General features: G+C 37.2%; 3 protein-coding genes across 6 annotated transcripts; 1 reads left to right on the top strand and 2 right to left on the bottom strand.

The window, feature by feature from the left end:
• Window positions 1-3384: 3384 nt before the first annotated feature.
• LOC113778472 (transcription factor bHLH110-like) lies at window positions 3385-7238 on the top strand. 2 transcript variants are annotated; one of them, XM_027323889.1, is made up of 7 exons: window positions 3385-3605; window positions 4053-4683; window positions 5553-5669; window positions 5812-5877; window positions 6018-6083; window positions 6335-6397; window positions 6679-7238. In XM_027323889.1, the coding sequence occupies exons 1-7, from the start codon at window positions 3391-3393 to the stop codon at window positions 6811-6813; spliced, it is 1293 nt and encodes a 430-aa protein (XP_027179690.1). In that variant the 5' UTR covers window positions 3385-3390; the 3' UTR covers window positions 6814-7238. The 2 variants fall into 2 exon arrangements, with proteins under 2 accessions (XP_027179690.1, XP_027179691.1); XM_027323890.1 differs by lacking the exons at window positions 5553-5669; window positions 5812-5877.
• Window positions 7239-7822: 584 nt separating this feature from the next.
• Window positions 7823-11930, bottom strand: LOC113777451 (disease resistance RPP13-like protein 4). 2 transcript variants are annotated; one of them, XM_027322539.1, is made up of 2 exons: window positions 11650-11930; window positions 7823-10999 (listed from the first exon to the last, which is right to left on the bottom strand). In XM_027322539.1, the coding sequence occupies exon 2, from the start codon at window positions 10969-10971 to the stop codon at window positions 8422-8424; it is 2550 nt and encodes an 849-aa protein (XP_027178340.1). In that variant the 5' UTR covers window positions 10972-10999; window positions 11650-11930; the 3' UTR covers window positions 7823-8421. The 2 variants fall into 2 exon arrangements, with proteins under 2 accessions (XP_027178340.1, XP_027178339.1); XM_027322538.1 differs by having other exon boundaries at window positions 7823-10985.
• Window positions 11931-12648: 718 nt separating this feature from the next.
• LOC113777840 (thioredoxin domain-containing protein PLP3A-like) lies at window positions 12649-16403 on the bottom strand. 2 transcript variants are annotated; one of them, XM_027323056.1, is made up of 10 exons: window positions 16208-16403; window positions 16000-16100; window positions 15023-15097; window positions 14892-14939; window positions 14650-14792; window positions 14295-14367; window positions 14145-14206; window positions 13399-13496; window positions 13201-13333; window positions 12649-13073 (listed from the first exon to the last, which is right to left on the bottom strand). In XM_027323056.1, the coding sequence occupies exons 2-9, from the start codon at window positions 16081-16083 to the stop codon at window positions 13227-13229; spliced, it is 690 nt and encodes a 229-aa protein (XP_027178857.1). In that variant the 5' UTR covers window positions 16084-16100; window positions 16208-16403; the 3' UTR covers window positions 12649-13073; window positions 13201-13226. The 2 variants fall into 2 exon arrangements, with proteins under 2 accessions (XP_027178857.1, XP_027178856.1); XM_027323055.1 differs by having other exon boundaries at window positions 16000-16110; window positions 16208-16402.
• Between the last annotated feature and the right edge of the window lie 1279 nt (window positions 16404-17682).

Here is a 17682-nt window from a genome sequence, read left to right as displayed (position 1 = left end):
AGCTTCTGATTGATGTATCTTTATTAATGTTCATATCTTTAAAAAACGGCAAACATCAAATTTGACACTCTTACAATTTACTTTCAGCAGGGAGGTTTCTAATATTCAATCAAATATATGAAATAAGGTGTTAATTTCTTTTTGAAACATATAAAACATGGATGTTAAAAATATGAATTAATTTTATCCATATTGGTGGTGTATATATTATCACGATTGGATGTATTATATATATGTAAAATTTGAATTTCAAGTTCAAATTCAAATCAGTTATCATGCATTCAATGGTGATCGTGTATATATTATTTGTGTATAAAAAATAAATCATAAAGACATTATGCATATAGATTCTAGAGTGATTACTCGTATAGTCAATTAAAATGGAAAAAAAAAAAAACAAATGTAGTGTTGCATGTACAAGATATTGAATTAACGACCCTATCACGTAAGAAAATGAACTCGTTGCAATCGTGTCCAATAGTTCAGGTAAAATTTGCTAAAATTGACTATGCAAAAGCTAAGATATAATGAGAGTGAAAAAAATTTAGAAAATGAGATTGAGAGCTTGTTGCAGGAGGCCGTGGATGGCATTGGCAAGGCTAGTTGAATTTTGAGTACGGCTGAAAAAGTAAGAGATCAAGACAAACCTGTCCATAACCTGGAAATCCATTAATCCATGATCACTTTTTCGCCTGATATATCATTTTGCCTTCTTGTTGGGTTGCTATTATCAGTTACCTCCCCCGATCTTACTTTTCTCTAAAAAATAGTGAAATAGTACTTCAACATGTACCTTTTTACTTTAGCATGGGAGAAGTGGGAAAGAAGAAGCTGGAATGGAGAGAGAATGAGGGATGGTGAGAACACATTCCTCTCTCCTCAGCATAAAATAATCAAGTTTAGGATATCACTGGAAGATCTCAGCTGGGAAATGGTGATGCCCCAAAAAAAAAAAAAAAGAGAGAGAAAGGAAAAGAATCTCTTGCTGGCGATTAGAGTTGGACAAGGAACACATTACTAAGAAGTTAGCACATAATCTGAAATCTGCATGCATGACAGTTTGACAAAATACCAGGCACATAAGCCACCCTTACCCATTAATTGCAAATAATGAACTAAGCTCCAGTAGAACGGGAAGGGGAGGAAGAAGGAATGAACTAGTGGGATGGAAGAAGTAACGCTGCAGTGCAATTCATTTGTCAACGTGATTTCAAGAAAACAAATGAATTGTAGTAGATGGCATTGCTTATGATTTCCCAGTTCAAGTTCTCAGATTTGATATTTCTATGGACTCTTGTCTGACAAAAGGGAATGCATAAGATAGTATTGTGGTTTTCCTTGCGACCCTTGTGCGTACTAAAATAAAATTTGTTTGAAGTTGATTATTCCTGCATTCTGGTCCCCAATCAACCAAGAGTCAAAGAGAAGATGGTAATAATGACTTTAGTCGGCTAGGGGAAAACAGATAAAGAGTATCGAATATTTAATTATCTAACATGAGTAGGTGAGGGTCGTTAAACTTATGTCAAAACTAGAGGGGAATGCCTGTGCATCGTGCGGGTGTTTGGCGCGTGTTATTAAAGAGAATTTTTTAGGTGTCTGTGATGAGCAAGTAAATGAAGATAAATATAAAATAACAGTACATATTAAGTAATACTAAGGAAATATAACTTCTGTTGAAAACCATTATGAAATGCTCAGCGAAAAGGTTAAAAAAATAACGCAATTCTGAAAGTCGAAAGGGGAAAAATCGAAGAATGTGAAGGAGGAAGAATTGAAAGAGTTATAACTGATACTCATATAATAACTTAGCAGCACACCCACATTTATTGGATGTTTAATTGGGATGTAAATAGTATTTTATTACTGGTAGAGAAGCTGTTTCAAACAGCTGAACTTCAGACATAGGAAAGCAAGTGTTAATATAATTATGAGTGTTTCAGACAATTAAAATGGAGTTATATTGCAATTACTGAGGTTAGCAGCAACGTGGCTCTATTTTAATTACATAATAATCCCATTTCAGTAATTGCAAAAAAAATATACGCTTATATGAATTGGATCAAATGCACAAATAATCGTCAAATAAACCCACATTTCACAAATACTTAGATGTGTCGATAAATGTAAATTTTAAATGCACAAATATGGGGGTTTTAATATAAAAACACCCAAACACATGCTGCAATCAGTTGTACCAAAAGATTGAAAAAAGCAACACATTTTCCAAATTTTCAAAATGCCCTCGCCCATGCGGTTGAAATTTAACTCCCTTTTTTGACCAAAACTGAATCTTATATAGTATAAGAATATATAGTGCTTCTTTCATCACTTGTATGTGCTTGGACTTAATTATGTGATAAGTTGATAGATTAGCTCGATAGTCACTGTTATTTTTTTTAAATTGTTATTGCTCGAGTAGAGAAACTGTAATATGAATTACCTACCTTCTCCCCCCCCCCCCCCCAAACCAAAAAAAATCAATCAGTAATCATGTTCTAGAAAACAATGTTACATTTTAGAAAAACATTGTAAGCGTAATTCGCATCCAAACTTGCACAAAATAGTGCAATCCTCAAAGCGTAATTCGATTTTATCGTAGTAGTTAAAATGAACATTGGTGTGCATCAACCAGAGAAATCCCTACTTTTCGGTAATGATGATATATATTTGCATCAACTGGTATTCTAATTTTCTCAAATTTGCCTTAATTAATTATATGTTGCATTTGCAGGATGACATCATATTTGCATCAACCAACCATAACATAAGAGATACGAGTGGGTGGTTGCCATCTCAGCCATACAAAGTCCAGTAAATCCCAATTTTCTCTGTTCATCAATGATTCCTGCTTAGAAGTACAGCGTACATGGGCCTGATTACAAGATAGGGATTAGAGACATGGGGTGGCACACAAACACAGAGCACATGCAATAGCACTTAACATGATCGATGCAGTCCATGGAAATACTAACTAATAAGCTAACTTTTTTTTTTCTTGTTTATCTCATTTTCCTCAATCTTAAACCTGAAACCTATAATAATATGCTCAATGATAGAAAAGTATAGACATGTGGCCAGAAAAATTGCCGCTTTTTGGTAATGATTTTCACCTCGTGGGTAATTCATCAATTATGTGACAATGGGCAGTAGGGAAACGACATGGCTACAAATGCACTTTCTAGGTCAAGCAAAGTTCAATTAGAGAAGATGAATGAATTGTATATATACTAGTAAAATCATAAATTGTCTGCTCTTATTAATTACTTGATGCCGGTTTCAAGTGGAGTATAAAGCTAAGGGGTAAAAGGGTTTTGTATCAATATTCGTGACTTGAACTTTTCAGGTGAATTTTTTTTTTTTTTTTTGGGGGCCGTTTGAACCATAAATATGTATCCAGATCATTCTTCTAGGGATTCTCAATTCTTGAACAAAATCATCATGGAATCAGCGAATTTTAATCAGCATCATGATCAGCCGTTACAGCAACAGGAGCATCAGCAGCAGCAGCAACAGCTTATCTATCCTGCTTTTTCATCGTCGACCTCTTCCTCAGCTACACTAGTCTCAACCGTGAATGGTCAGTGGAACCCCAGCATGGTCTTGTAAGTATACAAGCTTAGAGGATTCCCCTACTTCTATTATTCTTGCTATATTTTTTTCTTTCTTTCTGGGGGCAATATTCTTGCTTTTGTTTTATCTTCACTGTTACAGCGGAGAAGAATATTTGTCCTACATAACGAACTTTCTCAAGTAGCTCGGTTGATTTCGCGAAAACTTCTGAAGGATTATGATTCAACTGTGATTCGGATAAATAATTCACTTCTTTTTTCATTTTTGCCGTTTTTAGAGGGGTCAAAATAAAAAAAAAAAGAGAAAAATTCTTTATTTGACTTATCACCTAGAAAAACATTCATCTTCCGAGTTAGGTCATCATGCTAAAATTTTGGTTAAACAGATGAAAGGGCATGGAAGATACGTAGAAGAAGTTTAATTTTAACATTTTAAACTCATTCGGGAAGATTTACCCACTATTGGTTTTGATGATGTAGGGAAGGAGATGACTTCAGCAGATACATGAATGAAATCCTTCCAAATTCGAGGGACTACTTTTGGCCAAAGAGTATCAACTCAGTCCCTTCTGTCAAAAAATCGCTACTCGAAGTTGATCATGAAGATTCTAATTGTCGTGATTTTAGAAGCTATCTGCATCATCCATTGCCCAGTAAGGGTGGCATTAATCCAGGACTTTTCCTCAAATCGGATGACATGAATGGGAGCATATTAAAGAACAGCTACATAAAAAATGGGCAGCAAGATGTGTCAATAGACCTAAACGAGAATCTTTGGATTGGTTCCTTCTCCCACAGCCACATCAACCAGAAGCTTTCAACTAATGAATCCTACTCAAATGGGGATGATTTTGCTAGTTTTGTAGGTCTACCACCATCTCCTCCAAATTTTATGTCCAGCGGTACTTCAGAAAGCACAGATCAGCATCAACTTTATGCCTCTACTTCTTTACTTCCCACTTCACAAAGCTTGCCTTTGGCCACGGAGATCCTGAATTGCAGAAACTTTGATGAGGGTCGTCGTACTCATGAATCCTTCGAAGAAAGAATGTCTTCGGATTATTGTCACCTCCGACAATCAAGTGATAGTCCATCAAACAGCTCCAACAAAGTGGGTATTTTCCTCTTTCTTCTGTCAAAACATACAATTTTACAGCCTTTCCGGAAGTTTATTGTCTTCAAATAGATCCCTCCTCATCTGCTCCTAAGTCTACAACTGTTCATTCACCATACACGGACGTCTCTAATTAGTGCAATCTTCATCATGGATCAATGCATATGGTTTCGGTTTAATATTCTTCCACCAGTGATTTTCTTGTTTATTCTTCTTCTTTTTTTTTTTTTAAATCGATGATGAAGTAAACCAATCATTTACTGTGGGTGACCATTTAGTATATTTTTCAATATTCGCAAGAAGCAATTCTGTACTAAAAATTAACCAACTGGAATGAGAATAGGTTGTGTTAATGCGTTAGTGTTAATTATTATTGGTTAGATCGAATTACTGTTTTAGACGAATTAATTTTTTCAGTACCAGTGCAATGCATCATCAACTTTCTGTATTGGAGTATTTTGGTTAGTCGAGTTTTAGTGTATATACGCATTTCTTTACGTGATTACGTGAGTGATTGATTGATTTCTAGAGAAATGCACTTTACGTTGAATGTGTATGTTAAATGCTCCTCGAGAGTTTTAGTGCTTAGATATCTTCACCTGGAATATTGACTCATATTCATCATAGAATTCACGAAAAATAATGAAAATGCCTTGTCAACTTTTGTAATTATCAATTTCCGGTGCATAGTCATTTTGATTCAAGTATAATAAGTACATGTGTGCAAAGCGCAGCTAGTTGATACTTGAAATATTAGTCTCAGTTACTAATTTACGCTTCTTATTATTAACTTTCCACAGCTCCCTGATCAATTTAATTTTGGCAATAGTAGGCTAAACTTTAATAATTACCCTTTGGTTTCAAAGACATCAACCTTCAGGAAAGAAGTTTCAAGACCGAAAACCCAAAAACCAACGCCATCCCTTGCAATGGCCAAGAAACCTCGAGTACTGGCACCGCAATCTTCATGTGCAACCCTTAAGGTGCCAAACAAAAAATGTTTCTATCCTCGTACTCACTCTTTAACAGAACAAGGTTTTTCTTTTTCTTTTTTTTTTTTTTGGGTGGTGGGTGGTGGGAGGATTCAATATTATTAAGTAATCGTGGTTCAACTTACGCACCTAGGTCCGAAAGGAAAAATTGGGAGACAGAATTGCAGCTCTTCACAGATTGGTCTCGCCTTTCGGCAAGGTAGTATGTGGTCTGGTCATTTATTCATCGGAATCCATTATCGTGCAAAAAGACTGAGAGAGAGAGAAGAGAATGGCGTATTATTTTAAATTTTTGTCCATGCCCTGATGAAATTCTTTCTGGTAATGGGGAACATGCAGACGGATACAGCCTCAGTTTTGACGGAAGCCATTGGGTACATTCAGTTCCTCCGAGACCAAATCCAGGTAATTAACCCACCAACCCTTAAAAAGTTTGTTAATTTTGGTTTTCTGAGAAATACATATTATTGTTAATAATCCGCAGGAAATAAAATTAAAGAAAAATCCCAAAATTTGATTTCCTAAGAAGGAAAAGAAAAAGTTTACTACTTTCTTTTGGAAATGTTTTGTCAGACTTGATGGAGACATAAATTCTTGGTTGGCATGATCGTGAAATTGGTCCATCCACTAAATACTTATATGATGATTCTTTGCAGACATTGAGTATGGCGTATTTGAAATCATCTCGCAGCAGCAAGTCCTGTCGAGCAACTCGTGGAGTAAGTCTTCGGCTTGCAGTATCGATTATCATCAAGATTTTGACTTGAGTTGCAATTTTGTCTACACCTAAAAATAAATAAATAAATAAATAAACAAATAAAATGAGCTTCCATTTACGCAGTAATTCGACCTAAGAGAAAAGTGGTTAAAACTTGCTTTGAAAAATGCTTTTCCTGCTTATCATCTTTATTGCAGCTTCAGAACAGAATAATCATGAAACATAAAAACGAGATTTGAGATTGTAATTAACTTTGTCTTGGTTTACCGGTGATGAGAACAGCAGGAGGTTTTGAGCATGAAAGAAGACGAGGATGAAGAAGAGCGGGCAATGCATGATCTGAGAAGTAGAGGGCTGTGTCTGGTACCCCTTGCTTTCACGTCATACGTATGTTGCTCTTACAATGGGAGTATCTGATCCCCAAAGGGCTGCTACCATGTTTTAACTCCGCCAAAAAAGATAAACAACAATAACACTGCTGTCCGCTGATATACTGCTGAAAATTAGTCCTCATTATATATATATATATATCTGATTGTAAAAGTGATTTTAATTACAAGAACATGGGGGCAACTCATATGCTTTTTTCACAAGGATGGGGATTTCTGAAAGGTGGCATGCATCCGTTTCTCATTATTTGGTTGAAAGGAATGAAGCTCTTGTCGGTCGGGTATAGATTGATGTCGCGTCCTGAAATGGAAAGGCACCTTCCCTCGTCTGTTTTTTTGCTGGGTGATTTGTTTGTTATAAGACAACAAGGTACAGTTTTGTTGTATTCTCTTTTAGGCACCTTCCCTTGTCTTTTAAGTTTTGTTGTATTTTACGGATAACTATTATGATCATTTTCTGCGGAAGGGACGTCCTGGCCGCTTTAGTTTTTCCATTTGCTGTTTTCTCTTTTGCTCATCATAGTGATGTTGATTATTGGGATGATTCACGACAACTCTTTCAAGCAATATCCGAAGACAAGTTAGAAAAAAGAGGCAAAGAAGTTGAATCAGTGAACTCAGCATCATGTTTTGGATACTACGCTGTTCAAACAATTTCTTCTTTTAATCATTCAGATTTTTCTCGGATACACTACTATTACCGAACGAAGCATAAATTGAAGCTTTATGATAGCTTTGAATTACATTGCTTAAGATTCAAGAATAGGTTCTTAAAGACTTGAACCCCTTTTTTTTTTTTTTTTAAACAATTGATGATTAATGAAAAGAAAATTGACTCCAACTGTAAGGTTCATAAAGTCGGACTGCAGATTCATAATGGAAAAAAAAAAAAAAAATCCTCAGTTGACTACCCGCTTGTTAATCACCACCGATTGTAGATTGCAATTAAAAGATCTAATGTGTACTATTGATTTTATATTGATCTTTCCATTTAATTCCTTGTACAACCATAATTTTCCAACTAAAGTAATATATAAGTGTTGCCTAGGGAGGGAAAAAAATTACTACAAGGAAAGTTGACCACCCTATTTTAGAAAGTATTAGATAAATCATGTGGTAGGAATTTAAATATATCAAGCAATTAGCAGACTATCTTGTGAAAAAATAAGGGCCTACAACAAAACATAATCTCCTATTAGTTGGACATTTTCACGGTGGAGATTGGGGCATAGATGGGGGGACTGAAACACCCCAATCCATATATAATAGTTTGCGGATAAAAAAGGTAACGAGGCTGAATAGCTCTAGGCCGAAAAATAAAGAAACTCCCTTAAATCAAAATCAGGGCCTCAGGGAACTGGCGAGAGTTGTTAAAGCCCGGTTTTAGGAGCCCAACTCAAAAAGAGAAGAATTTCCCACCGAAGGAAGGCGCAGCCGCGGCTTATTTCGACCACCCCTTCCAAGAAGCACGGAGTTTTGTAACATTGGAGGAATGGGTTATGAACCAATCCCGAAGCAAAGTGATGAAATGCAACACTTCAATGGCAAGGACCATGATGACATGCAAGAGCTTATTCAATCAGTGCTGGGACTGTATAAGAACTGTTGTTACTTGTATTGCACCTTTTAAGTCTTGCTAGCTCCTTTGCTCTTCCTTCTTCCAAACCCCTCCTCTAAATCCAGCATCTTCAATTGGGAAAGACTCTAGCTCAGGACACCAGCTCACATTCAGTATTTTCAGGGATGGCATGGCTTGATGCATCATTGACCATTCCTCATTCAAGTCTGATAAAGCTTCAAATTTTAAGCCCTCAATTCTCCATACCATATTTCCAAGGCCCCAGAAGCTATCATTCAATTTTGCGAGGCTTCCAGAAACAATGGACAGGTACCTCAACATAGGAAGCGACCTGGGGTTCAGCCACTCTGGACTTATTTTCCCAGGATAAAATTTAAAACTCAGCTCATGCAGTTGTCGAGGAGGGAGAAGTTTGTTGATTTTCAAAAAAAGATCATCATCATGACTATCAAAGAAGTTCAGTGTTAAGAATTGCAGTTCCTGGAGATTTACTAATGCATCAACCTCGTCATTTCCAATCTCATCACCATGAGTAAGCCTTAAATCTACTCTTCTCAGTCTTGACAGGCTTTTCAGTTCAGCAATGCGACAACCTCCACATTCGACTGGCATAGCAGGCTTGAAGCCCAATAACACTTCAAGGTTGGAAAGCCTCCCTAATCCTTTGGGCAGGTACTCAAGAGAACCGCAATTGCTGACATCCAACACCACGAGCTTTTCAAATGCTACTATACAACTTGGAAGCATGTTCAAATTCTGGCAATAACTGACATCCAAAATCTTCAGCTTTTGGAGCTTCGATAGTGAAATTGGGAGTTGGGTTAAAGGATGAGTATTGCTTAGGCTCAGACAGGTCAAATGCTGGAGAGTTCCTACTTCATCCAACAAACTTGAAAGCGATGCTGCAAAAATCGATTTGGAAAGATCGAGTATCTGCAGATGGCAACATCTGCAGAAACTCTTTGCCAATTTTGAACCAATCTTGTTTACCTCACCAATCTTGGTTGTAGTGAGCAGTGCTCGCAACCTTTGATCAGCTGCCAGGTTACGTGCACTCATGTCACTGCTAATACCAAGATGGCGGCAGTTAGCATCAGATGGAATGGAAAATGCATCATCTTCAGCAATTCTAATCACCAAGTCACGAACCATGTCATGTATTTTGCAAGTCTGGATCCGACCATTATAAGCCTTGTCAACCACCTCTATCAAACATCGATTTGTCAACTCCGAGAAACAGTCTTCTCCAACTTCAGTTGATAATCTATGGTTTCTCACAGGCATGAAACTCTCACCAATCCACCAATGAACCAATTGATCTTTATCGATGACACAATCCTCTGGAAAGATTGAGAAGCAGAGGAAACATGACTTCAAGTAGGGTGGGAGTTCATCATAGCTCAATTGCAGTGATGCCATCACAGAGTTATCATTTTCAGCTAATTCTTCACGAAAATGATCTGAGATTCGTCTCCATTCATGATAATGAGGTGGTTTGCACAGCATCACTCCTCCCACTGCTTTAATAGCTAATGGAAGCCCTTTGCACTTCTCAACAATCTCCTTCCCAACATCCTCTAACTCAGAGTGACGACACTCACCCCCAGTTGCGGCAAATGCTATCTTACGAAACAGTAACCAACTATAGTCCTCATTGAGGCATTTGGGCCAATGAGTCCTTGATTCCCTCACTCCCATCTTCCGAGCAACTATCTCAATTCTTGTAGTAATAATTACACAGTTTCCATTTCCTTGAGGCAACCCGCCATATATTCTAAGCCACCAAGTATTATCCAAACTCCAGACGTCATCCATCACAATCAAATATCTCTTTCCTGAGAGATACTGCTTTATCTTCGTCAATAATTCACTTTCATTGTCGCCCACACATGCATCCCCTAAGCTCCTCAATATGCTTCTCATGATCTGCTCCTCAGTAAAAGTTTGAGAAACAGAGACCCAGATTCTTCTTTCAAACCTGTCCTCTATCTCTCTGTCATTGAAGACTTCTTGAGCAATGGTAGTCTTCCCCACTCCTCCCATTCCAACAATTCCAATGGAAACGATGCCATCATTTGACTGCAATATCCAATTCTTCATCTTCTCAGTATCATCCTTTAAACCAACAACCTGGGAGTGATCATACACTGGTGAGCTCCATCTGGACATGAGATGGTCATGAGTCTCCATGCTACGGGTTTCACTCAAAAGCGGCACCCCCAGATAGGATGAAATATTTTGTTTTATGTCTCTGATTTTCTCATTAATCTCACATAGACGCTTCCCCGTTCGGTATTGAAGTGGAAGTTTTGAGGGACAGAAACGACTAGCGAACTTTGAAGCCCCATTTGCGCGAACTGGTATAGCCTGGCAATCTATCAGTATATCTTCAGCTTCATATATAAGATCACGTAAACACATCATTATCCTTCGAAGAATCTGGTTTTTCCTCTTGAGCCTATCCGCATCTTTTAGGAAGCTTTCCATGAGTAGCAGCTCATTCTTCAATCTTCCAAATTGCTCTCTAAACTTGCTCAGATATTGGCTCTCCTCCTGGAAAGCATTAAGAAGCTTCTCCAAGAACACTGAAACCACAGCATCCACCATCTTTTATTGTGCTTCTGCACAAGAATATCTACTTTACATCAATCGCTCATGGTCAAAAAAAGGAAATTTTGATCCTAATTTCCAAAATTCGGAGAAGTCAAACTAGTCACAAGTTAGCATGCGATGCTATCTTTGATTTCTTATCCTGTCAAAATAACCTCCAAGACCAAGAAAGATTCTTCAATCGTTTTTTAAGTCAATTTTAAAAGATAGCTTATCACTTGAAAAGTACATCTCGTCGTGTAATTAGGGTGTGAAGAAAGTACAAGTTCCTCAGTTGTTTGTTAGTTTATCTCGACCGGTACGAAACATATCTGGAGCACCTAACGTAGCCCTCGCCTATAAAGCTTAAACGATAATCTGATTTTAAGCAGATTAAGCTAGAATGAACTGAAGAATCTTTAAACTTTGACATCAGAAGTATCAGCTTCACACCTTTTTTCCCCCAAATTTATGTACTGACAATATCATAAGGATAAGTAAACTACCAAGATTTTGCTGTTTGCGGCCAAAATTTTTGCATCTGATTTTAGAAACAATTAGTATTACCGGAAAGGATATAGGTAAATACGGGACAGAAATGAGAAACAGAAAACAAAAGAATGATCAAATTACATAAAACTTCATTTGACGAATATAATGCAGGAAGAACGTGAACGTAATGGAAAATGCGCTTACCGTTGAGCAGTAAAAGATATTTCTTCAAAATACAAGAAAAATTTTGCCTTCTTCAGGTCAAATCCTCCCCTAGACGGCTTCAATAAATATATATATATATATATTTCAATCTTTGAGAATCCTGCACTTTGATCGTGATTATTGCCAGAAAAGATATAGTCAGTATAGTGGAGAAAATATAGCAAGAAAGCGGAGTGGACGAGCAAAGGAAGACTCGGAAGAAATGCAACGATTGTTTCGTTTCGAGTATGGTAGTTCACACACGGAAGGTAGGACCAACAGGAACACGGCTTCCAAGAATTACCGAAAATCAAAAGACCGAGGTGTCATCCAAGTCAACCCGGTGGCTTCTTTTTTTATAATCATCTCATTTCTTCGAAGAAGCAGATATCCTTTCTTTTACAATAATATATCACCTCCAAGAAATTGCTTAAACCCGCATCAAGTAATGTCATTGTGCCTCCTATCCTACTGGAGATGGAGCTAATTAGACAATCATGGTTCCCAAAGGACCAAAGGTATCTGCTGAAATCGATCAATTCTGCTGTATTCTTCTCTTTCAGGCCTCTTGTAACCTTTTCCGCTTGGGGATGAAATGTGAAAAGTGAAGGATGGGCAGATTTTTCACCCTAAAAAAATAAAAGGGCAATTTCTTTCAGTTGGAAAAGCATGAAAACCAATAAGCTTGATATATTAGAATTCTGCTATCATCGTTCTGCAAATTCCTCCTCCTTCCAGCCTTAAATTGTTTCCCTGATATAGCGAGAGGCCAAGTACATGTTCTTCACTTACATTTGCTTGTTAGACAAATTTTTACCAATGAAGAAAGAGAAGCTGTGAAAGACAGCAGAGGCTAAAAGCATCATCAATAACCATAGTCCTTTCCTCTGCTTGCAACTTTAATTTTGATTTTCATTCACTGATATGGCACCTTGCTGCTAAACTACAAAGCCAATCCCGTAAAATGCCCATTTCTAGTGAAAATTGACCCCTGCGAAGTTTAAAAATAACAAGACTTAAAGATAGAAATCAATATGATAACAAAAGCACCCACTTATGACAAAGTTGGTAATTCCTGCAATCTAGAAAAGAGGCAAGTTTCAGTCCTGCAGGCAGCAAATTTGTAGCAACCTCAGGTAACAAAAACATTTTTCTAGAAGTGGGAATCAGATTGGTGCTGCTCGTTGCAGATAGGATAACCTATTTGAAGAAATACATATTCTCTACTACACGACTCCAACGGACTAGAAGACGACCACTATGAAAGCCTAGCACAAATCAAGAACAAACTCCATTGCCTCAGTCAGCTAAAGAAGTGGCTTCATTGCATCACACAGCTCTTATGTATAACACCAATTCAGATCAACTGACTTGAGTACTCTTGTAGCTATCTTGGCTACCTTCCTGATTCAGCCAGAAGTAATCTGAAAAATGCAGCATCATTATTGCAATCCCATGGGAAGAAGTTAATCTCAGATGAAGTAATTGATAATGGAATGAATAAATAGCAACAATTTGAAGAAATCAAGCATCCGAAAGTATATGCATTACATTGAAATCAAGCAATCACAATTCATTCAGTCTGAATCTGAATCAGCGTTCACAGATGATCTCACTGTCCTCTGTCTATTTTCGTGATAATCATCATCCTCTTCTTCTTCTAATTTGTTCTCCTTGATCATTTCTGCAAAAAGTGGATTAGAAACTACCATATCACTAAGTGCAGCCAACAATGAGTAAAAGTATTACCTTTCCTTAAAAGAAGAATTTCAAGTGCCTTTGTAGTAAAATCATCTTTTCCTCCCAAGTCTTGAAACCCTACCAACCTGTCTATTGCAATTCCATTCCTGAAAAAAAGATTAATTCAAAGAAAAACATGAACATTTTCCTTGGTTCTTGGTTTGCTAATAAAAAATGATGAAATGAGACTCTCGAAGATAGTTAAGAAGAGTTGATATTCAGGGATGTATTGAATGTGATTTTCAAGAGCACAAGCTTAACAGGGGACCTAAAATAGGGTGGAACATGAAATCCAAGTCAACATCCAGAACCTTGATTTAGCAGAGCAAAAGTCGGTAACCCAGAAATAATCAAAAGAATAGAAGGCTCTACTTTGACTCCCAAACTTAAGAATTACCAAATTTGTTGGGTTGGACAAATCATTACTGTCTCAGAAAAACAAACAGTGTCAGGAAGTTCCCTAAAAATATGTTGAAACCATTACACGCAGCAGAAACTTCAATGAGCTAGACCCTTAAAATAAACATCCGAACCATAAGAGGTCCTTGGATTGTTTGATACATTGCTTTCTTAGAGACCCATATATTTTCATATGGTAATATGAGTTATCCTAAATTAAGGATGCTACTACATACTTCTGGAACCAATTTCCAAGAAACCAAATGGAGGATCACTACCTACAAAAAAACTTTAAACAAAAGGAGAAAAGGACCACATAAATGAAATCAAAATAGAAAAAGCAATGTGGAACAAACCTGAAGAATATTACACAAGGCAGAGTTTTGATAGCTAATTTAGCAACAAAGAAAGGTGCATTCTGCAAAAGTCCGTCATGACCCATGGTCAGTCACGTCAAATACCGCACCAAATGCATAAGCACTTAAAGACTAGATGAAAAAACTTACCTCTGCATCTAATTTGACGAACTTTGTTTCCAAATGCCTTGGCGCAAGAGACTTCAAATGCTTATCCATGATCCTAAAAGTATTAAAAAAAAATTAATAAGAACCCGTCTGATCTTGTCTTGAGCGCATGCAAGGGCGTTTGAGCCAGAGCATGTATACAAAAACAACCAATGCGACATGTCTTCCACCACATGATTGCTTAAACCACAGTAGTCTTCTGGATGTCAACTTTGGTTTTAAGAAAAAAAAAAAAAAAAAAACTATGGTAAGATGGTATTGAAGCTCATGTATTAGTTATCTATCTCTTTACTATACAGAGTGTTTGTTAGTGACTCTCCGAAGAAATCATTCTTACTTGCAACGGTAGAACTCCCGGTGGTAAAAATGACAAATAACTTTTTCGGTGCCAGTAACTTCAGCCAGAAAATCCCCTTCAGTTATCTCCCTATACTCTCCATGCCCTTGTCGCTTCAATTCTTGTCGTTTCTCAGCTTCTTTCTTCAGAAGCCAAAACAAGGAATTTGAAATATTTTAGCTATAACAAACTGCAATACAAGCAGAACCTCACTATGCATTTAGTCACACCAAATATCAGACCTTGAGAGCAGCTATCCGATCAGCATGCAACCTTTCCAGCTCGGGATCCTATTATAGGAAAAATGTCAAATACTGGCAGATCAAAACACATTAGTACAGGAAGAAAAATGGAAGATGCATATTCTACTTACATCCATCAATTCATCTAGATCAACCTCCTCATTAGCAGTAGCCGAGGCCTGGGCTTTCTCTTGAGCCATCAATTCCTGTATAATACATAAAAGACAACTCAAACAATTCAAATTCATATCTTCATAAACACAAACAGCCACAACTGCTACTTTCAATAGCATTGTTGAATGAAGTAGTTTAGACATATACCAGAGAGAACAATTATGCCTGAAAAAGTGCACTAACCACAAGGTGATGATGCTTTATTTAACTTGACCTTACGAAAGTTACGCAGGAAGGTACTCAGCAATATGCTATGAAAATTGTTTCATCATGTAGCCTGATAACCTTAAAGTTCGACGTGCTAAATTCTTGGAATGGCACCATGGTAACTAACCAGATACCAGTATCTTCAATATAAAAGCACCCGACCACATACATGCATGTAATGTAGTCTTTTTGTCTTTGGAATAACGTTTGATGTCAGCAAAAAATAAGGAAAGCTTAAGCTTTGTCTGAATGCAGTATGCTTCAAATTCATGTGGTGTCTAAGATCATTCAGCTGACATCTATGCAGTGCTGAATGTACAGAAGTCTCACCAAAAGCACGGTGATTGCTCTAAACACAGCTCCCAATCCAACATCTACTACAAGTGGCAGCCAAAGATGGCCTCAAAAGAGGACAGAATTATCATATTTTGGCAATAAAACGGGTAAACACATTGCCAAAAACCACAACATTCAGAGATCTAAGGAGGGCAAAAGAAGTTTTGCATGGTGTAAATTGCTCGTACCAAAAGTTTTGCATGGACTAAAGCTTTCATAAACGCGTTTCTCACCCAGCATGGTAGCAATTGGTCTAAAGCTACTCCAAATATGCAATATTGCACACTTCCTCATTTTGCAGGACTACCAAAATTTGAAACTCTACAGTGATAAACAAGCAAAAGACAGAATTTTTAAGAAGGAAATAAACGGGGAAGGAATATTAGATAACCTTGTGATAATCACGAGCTGCTGCTGCCATTACATTTCCAAATGCCAAATTAGATAAAGTTGATTTGACTGCGTTAGGATCCATCTCTTTTCCCTTGGAATCTAGCAGATTCTAAAATCAGAGCCAAAAGAAATAAAACCACGGGATATTCTTCAAACAATTAACCAATTCAGCACAAAATTTAAAAGAATTGCGAGGTCCTCCTTACCTGAAAGTAAAGATCTAGGTAAGAAACTTCTCGATAACCCTAACTCAGTGAGTCCCCGTGTAAATGCGTTTGCAGACTCGTTAAGGTAAACCGGCCAGCGTCCTTCAATCGACTGGTTGCAAGGTTAGGGCGGGTGGATCAGAAAACACGACGATTGGTGGCGGTTGAGAATTAAAAACTCGGACCGGTTGGCTTTACTCGAACTAATAAGTAAGTGGCAAAAACAATACGGGTATTTCCGGAAATAGCACATACCACAATGGCACGATTGCAAAATTGTAATTTCCTATTGGGAACTGTCGAGCTGATATATCACTTCCAAATTTGTCATCCACACTCCTTTATTTTTTGGCAAATTGCAACATATGAAAGAACAACCACACCCTTTTTTTTTTTATCTCTTTGTTGAAAGAAAAGACAACCACGCCTATGTGTTTCATTTGAATAGTTGAATTATTGTACAAGAAAAAAAATATGGTAATTGTAATTGCAATTATAAGAAGGTGTATCCATGTCTTTTTAAATGATCAAGAAAATATTTAAGAGAGTGTCAATAACAATTTTTTTAATATTTAATCTATCATATAAAGAATCTTTCTAATTCTCAAAGAATGAATGAGAGATAGACAAAGTTGTCAAACGTAATCGTTCAGTCCACTATTCTATTAGAAAACTATCAACTTTTTTTAAAAAAATACATCAAATTTAAGCCATGTATTCCTTTCAAAAAAAATAATAATGAGAGAGAGAGAGAGCGAGGGAGAGAGAGAGAGAGAGAGCCATGTACTCGTACATTGAAGAACAAAGTACCAAATTAGAAAATCCACATATGGACATGCTCTTTACCAGACGGAATTGATAAACCATGTTGTAAGCTGTCAACTTGCCTTTATTTCTTTCATTGCTGTTTTTTCCTACTACGAAAAGTTGTACACCTCTACTTTTGTTAAAGGGAAATTTGCCAAATTGGTCCCTAACAATTACCAAAAACACTTTTTTAGTCCTTTACATATAAAATCAGCCAAAATGGTCATTCACATTTAAATTGTGAGCCAATGTGGTCCTATTGCTCGTTTTTGCTCATTTCTCCGGCTAAAAATAGCACGCCTCTCTCACGTGGTCATATTTTTAGGGGCAAAACCGGAAACACATTTCATTACCTGTTAAAAGTAAAAGGTGTGGACAACCACCAAAATACACATTTCACCTTTGGCGCTCAAAGTTTCAAGAAACCTGAATTGCATCCCCGAATGGTGGCGAAAATTATTTTGTAATTCTCCTGTATAAGTGATGTGCTTGATGAATCCATAGATCTGGTTCTTGTTTACTTATATCCGAAAGTCCTAACCTTTCCATTCTAAGTGAGAGTCTAACAAGTCCAGGACATTTGTGCAACATCGATCCCACGAATCCAATTTGGGCCTTAGCTGGAACCCTAAGCCTCAGCTCCTCCGCCGCCCGCCAAAGCCGCTTAC

Source organism: Coffea eugenioides, chromosome 7 (genome assembly GCF_003713205.1).
Source record: "Coffea eugenioides isolate CCC68of chromosome 7, Ceug_1.0, whole genome shotgun sequence".
Taxonomy (NCBI): Eukaryota; Viridiplantae; Streptophyta; class Magnoliopsida; order Gentianales; family Rubiaceae; genus Coffea; species Coffea eugenioides.
The sequence above is the reverse complement of the archived record's forward strand: the minus strand, read 5'-3'. Positions and strand labels throughout refer to the sequence as shown.